This window comes from Caretta caretta, chromosome 13 (genome assembly GCF_965140235.1).
Source record: "Caretta caretta isolate rCarCar2 chromosome 13, rCarCar1.hap1, whole genome shotgun sequence".
Classification (NCBI taxonomy): domain Eukaryota; kingdom Metazoa; phylum Chordata; order Testudines; family Cheloniidae; genus Caretta; species Caretta caretta.
Window position 1 is genome coordinate 17,040,909 of NC_134218.1, and position 6,000 is coordinate 17,046,908.

Sequence of the window (6,000 nt, forward strand, 5' to 3'; positions counted from 1 at the left end):
CCCTCTCTGTGCCTCAATTTCCCTGTCTGTAAAATGGGCATAATGATACTCATCCACCTTTGTGGAGCTCCTTAAGATCCTTGCATGCAAAGTGCTAAGTATGATCAATTATTGAAAACAAAAAATAACTGGAAAAAATAATCTGATTTGAGCCCACTAAGCTATTAGGAAAGTTCAGGCTCTGAGCCAGTTTGCTGCAGAATTCAGTAGCTTGAGCCTAGCTTCTAAGACAAGCTAAAACATCATACACTTTGTCTGTATCTCTTCTCAATTCGCCACTTACCAGGGTAGTGCCTGATACATGTCTTGTGGTAGCTGGATGATCTTGCAGGGGAAAGGACTCAATGATCTCTCACTCTTATAGTCTTCTAGTGCAGCTGGAATTCCTGCCCAGCTCATTGGCTGAAGACAGTGTGGCATTACACAGGATTTTCTTTACTGCATCAGGTCACTAGTACTTCAAGTCCAGCATTCCGCCTCTGCCAGTGGCCAGTACCTCATGCTTTAGAGCCGTGGTTCTCAACCTGGCTTATGGCACACAGCTGCAACCCATGTGACATTCACAGGGCCACACAGGTAGTATGCATATTGTGTGGAAGTGGCTCACAATGGTAAATAGGTTGAGCACCACTGCCCTCCTCTCCTCCATGCTGCTGGCCAATTGATCAGATGTGCCTTTCTTTCCTAACACCAGCAGGGATCAGCTGATGCCAGAAGTATGAGCGTTCATTACCCTTTCCTGAGGAATTAATTGCTCTGTCAGCTGAGATGCCCTGAACACTGCCGAGGATATGAAGGCCAGATTCTCAAACAAGCTAGGCATGCACATATATGCCTAATATGCATGCACATGGCTAATTAGTTACATTAGGTCCACAGTTGTCCAGTTTGATTGCACAGCTACAGTAAATGCACACACATTTGAGGCTTGCAGTTGCTGAGTCACTGGAAGATCTGGCCCAAGCATATCTAGGCAAACTCAGTAGAAGACTAAGAATTCTGAAGCCACTTGCTCCTCCCTAGAAATAGGCCCAAACCAAAAGCCAGATGCTATGTCCTCAAATTTTGGGTAAAATTTGGATCTGAACCCTGGCTCCAAATTTTGAAGCTGTGTCCTATTTCTATTCCTCTCCAAAAGGAAAAAAATATGGACACTATTATCCAAATACCCCTTAACACTTTGGCAGTCAAGACGCATAATGGAGGGGTGGGAAAGCGTAGCTAATAAACAACTAACTGAGAACATGAAAATAGGAAGGGAAAAGATGGCTGTTGCCATTTCCCTGCATAGTGACACATGAAAGAAACACACAGGATCATGACTGAAGAAAAAATTCTTATCAGATCAGCAACAAATAATCTTGTCTGAAACTATTCCATCCCTCCCCCACATTCCCCAGGCACAAACCATTAAAACAAAGGGAAGTGCAGGCTGAAAATATGACCCCGCCTCCCTTCCGTATCTCAAAATCTGAGCGTCTCCTGACTATCTAGCAGCAGAATGGACTGTTCCCAGAGCTGCCTTGATTTGTCGGCAAACACATTCTCCTTTTATTACAGAGGAGCTTGGAGCCAGGATGGCAAAGCAACCTTCACCAGTGACAGATGAAGGCAGCTTCCTGGAGGCAATATACAAACATGTTAGGGTCTTGCTCACTCAATTCAACACTGGTTTGTTTGGAATTCTGAGTCAAGCATTTGAACGAGTCCACATGAGTCCATGTTTCTTTGCACCTAAAATAATGAGACTCCTTGAAGGCTTCTGAAAAGTAGAAGTATTTACCAAGCCAGATTAATTCTCCAGGTGTTTATATTTGTGCTGCTAGTAATACATCCCTCCTCCACCTCCTTATTTAAAGCCATCAGATGGATTTGTTTTCATATTAAATTACATTGAAAATAATAAAAAATGCTGCCTTCATGACTCACTGTTCCCCAGTCTACAAGCTAATACTGTAATTTACCAGGGGGTGGGGGAGAAGTCTGTCAGAAGAATTGATACCTTTTTTTAAAGGAAGAAAATTTGATTCTCTAACAGACTCAAATGTGCATGTGGTATTGGAGGAAGGACAGACTTGTGGTGAAACCACTGGACCAACACTCAGCTCCTAGCCCTGCCACTAACTTTTGTTTGTTTACGCCTTTGTTTCTCATCTGTAAAATGCAGGAAATAATGCCCCTTCCTCCTCCCCATTTGTTTGCGGTCTCTCGATAATACATTCTTTGGGATAGGGACCGTCTCTCTGCACAACAGGGCCCTGTTCCAGTTAAGGCTTTTTGGTGCGACTGTAATACAATAATGCTTCTCGATCCCAAAGAGCTTATTATGTTCAGCCTACTTGTGCTTTTTGCTTTCACATCTCATCATGATAAGGAAAGCCTCAGGATTCTTAACCTTTCCCCACCAAGCATCCTATGCAATGATCAGAATGATATGGTTGAAGCAACTAACGTATCTGAGCTGTAACATGCTGACTTGCAATTTAATCATTTACATATGAACCTTCCTGCACGTCCAACCATATCACAGCGTTTTAGATCATGGCTATTTAAATAAACAGAGGAGTAGGGCTCTCAAACTGTGTCCAAAATACCACTCCAACTGACATCCATCCCAACATACAGCTAGGGTTAAGACTTCACAGCAGGAGAAGGCAGACAGGGGATCTCTCACACACACCACCTGGTTTCTTTTCAGCACCACAGTCTCTCTCAGGAGCTATTTCCTTAGGTCTTAGTTAGGTCTCCTGACCACACAAACATATCTAGTGCAGATGGTCTGTTGGCAACTGGGAGGGAATATTGAAAAACAGAGACCCATCTAACTATTGTGCCAGGGGTCCGTGGCATCACTTCTCCCCTGAGACATATTGCTGCTGATGGGATAGCAGCCAAAATGCTCACTGCAAAGCTAGGAGCTGTCTTTATTACTATTCTTCGTACACATGTGTATGCTACAGAGGAGCTGTTGAGGAAAAGTTTGATCTGGAAGGGTTGAGCCAGGTGGCTGACTCTGGCCATTAGGGGCCATCGCTGAACAGTTTGGGGTTAGGTTTAAAGTGTAACCTCCCATCCTCTCAAAGCTTAGGGATGCTTGGCCTTGGGATTTTGGCATAGGCCTGTGTGCACTTCAGGAGGGTTGTGGCGGGGGGGGGGGGACACTATGCTTCATACCATAGTCATTTCCTTTTCTCTTCCAGCTAAGCATTGCTGTGTGCATTGGATTTCTAGCTGCCTGGACCCCATATGCAATTGTTGCCATGTGGGCAGCCTTTGGAGATGCCAACCAGGTGCCAGTTCTGGCCTTTGCACTCTCTGCTGTTTTTGCCAAATCCTCGACGACCTACAACCCTCTGGTCTATCTGCTCTTCAAACCAAACTTCCAGAAGTTCCTCTCCAAAGACCTGTCCCTGCTGCAGGCTATCTGTGCTGTCATCTGCTGCAGCCACCAAAGTGTTGTCACACTCCAGTCTTTCCAGACCAGAGAGGGCAGAACCTCTGCGAGGCTCTCCACAGCCTTCCCTGAGTCCCCTGGGGCTTGCAGGAACTGCAATGACACTTTTGAGTGTTTCAGTAACTATCCCAGGTGCTATAAGCTCACCCAGCAGCCTGACCCTACAGCCAGGCCCAATCCACTGGCAGACGGGCCTGCTTGCCAGCCGGCTCTAAAAAGGACCGTGCAGGTCATGGTGCTTGTTACAAGGAAGAAGTCGGGAATGGGGACTACAAGTGTGGCAGGAAACGTTCTGCCTTCAGATCTTGTGAAAGATCTTATCTGAGCATCCAGAGAGGCCAGGAGCTCCTGAGCAGGGCTAGGTCTCCCCCATCCTAGACAGCAGGGAATATTTTAGCCTCATATAAAAAAAATCTGTTTATATGTCTGGTGGGTCCTAACCTGCAAGACACCCTTTATGCGATACAGAACACTGTACACGAGCCTTCCATTTTTGCTGTTGCAATTTTGGGCCCACAATTTGTCCCTGCAAAAATGGACACTGGTGTCTGAAAATCTGACTATATATTACAGTTATGGATGTTTCCCCTGAAACATGCGCCTCAGGGCCCTTTATCTTTGGTTTTCCATATTCTGGTGCTTCAATGGCCAAGCATGAACTTTATTCTCTTGAGAAGTATTGTCTAGCATGCAGGGCTGGGAGCTAGAAAGTCCTGAGTTCTGATCCCAGCTCGGATACAGATTCCTATAGCCTTTTACAACCAAGTCACTTAATCATGTCAGTATTCCCACTGATCTACCCCACATGGGGGATTGTGAAGATTAAGTAGTTAATGTTTGCAAAGTGCTTTGACTCTAAAGAGACCTCTATAAGCACTAAGTATTATATTAAATCTTGAGACATCACTCTGTGCTTATGTCATATTACCCAATTCTCTCACATTAATGCAAACCACCACCATTAATATAAAATAAAGTCCTGTCCTACAGATAAGGATTTGGGTTGACGATGACCCTATTCAACTAATACAGATTTCGTATGCTGCTCCCCACAATGTGAACAGCGAGACTGCAACTGCATGACATCCGTTTAGGTGGATTTGCAGTGACGCAAGACTGGGCTTTATTGTCCATTTAGCTTTTTAAACAACATGTAGGCAAAACATTCCTAGGGGAGGGGACTGGGGTAGAGGAGAGCAGAGTAGTTATCAAATGGTCTGATCCAAAGCCCATTGAAGTTGATGGAAAAAAATCATGATTACGTGCTGAACTCTGTCACAGGGCAGCTTACAAGGCAGAAAACGATGGAAGCGAGAAGCCCATGCACCAATCTGGTCAGCTCGCATTGTTTCCAGAGCTCCACCCTCTAATGGCAAAACTGAGAGAGTGGGCACAAATATGACACATTTATATATGAACTCCTGCATAAGCACTGCAAGGAATGCAGTTTACTAGAACATTTGGATAAATAAGGGAATCCCAAAACAAGAATATCCTTCTGTGATAGAAAAAAAGACTATGTCCTGGATATATACAAAAGGATCGAACGCCAGAAATGCCATGTCCAAGAGAACCCAGACTGGAGAAAGAGTGGATACATGGAAGACACAAAGAGATGCCCAATATCTTTACTATAGAGTTGGCTATTGGAATTACATATCCCAAACCATAAAACAAACTGGGGAAATGAAAGAAATACAACACCCTCAGGAAAAACATCTTCAGCACATGGAACACTAGCTACCATGTTGTACAATATGCAAAATATATTTCTAAGATCCTGTAGAAACTCTGTGGGTTACCAGGAACACTAATCAAATGAGGAGTGACAGAAAACACACACTGGAAATGGAGCAGACAGCCAGGTAACTCATACACATTCTGGATGCACTGAAACCAATGCATCTTAGAAGAAGTTACTGGCTAAGAAAAATGTCCACCCTAAATACAGGGGGGGGGGGGGGGGGAAGAAAATGCCTGCCCACAGTTGCTCCAGCCTTGCAGTGGTTTGAGTCATCTTGTGACTCAGCCCTCCAGCCAGACCACTTTTCATCCTGCCCCTTCGAGGATAACAAAATCCAACAAAAAATAATTTCATGGCCTCAAGATGAGTCTTTGACCCAAGTCTGGACTCATTAGTATTACCATCACCCCCAGTCTCTGGGGCCTTCAACCAGTTTTTCCAGTGGCTAGTAGGGAAACCCAGGCTTTCCCTCTCTTCTAGGTTCCAAGCCAGGGACCTTGTATTAAGCAGGCAAGGTCTGTCTACTCAGGCCCTCTGCTTCTTTCTACCTCAGCTATCTGCAGGCCCCCCTAATAGCCCCTTCTTAGGCTCATCATGTAGCAACATTGCTCACACCCTACCCCAAGGGCTCAGGCTTCACCTGTCCTTCAGGGCTGTGGTTTGCAGGATTCCCCTTAGAGTTCTCTAAAGGATCCCAAGCCAACCATATAAACTTTTAAACCACCTCTGCCCCCACTGGACTTGAGCTTCATAGAATCATAGAATATCAGGGTTGGAAGGGACCCCAGAAGGTCATCTAGTC

The 6,000-nt window shown here is 45.0% G+C and overlaps 1 protein-coding gene across 3 annotated transcripts in view; it reads left to right on the plus strand.

The window, feature by feature from the left end:
* Positions 1–5,390, plus strand: part of LOC125622396 (opsin-5-like) — a 46,698-nt gene extending 41,308 nt beyond the window's left edge. For all 3 annotated transcript variants that reach the window (XM_048820444.2, XM_048820443.2, XM_048820445.2), the window contains one exon: positions 3,201–5,390. In XM_048820444.2, coding sequence (XP_048676401.2) covers positions 3,201–3,779 — 579 coding nt within the window. In that variant the 3' untranslated portion in view covers positions 3,780–5,390. The remainder of the gene's footprint in view (positions 1–3,200) is intronic.
* The last annotated feature ends 610 nt before the right edge of the window (positions 5,391–6,000 follow it).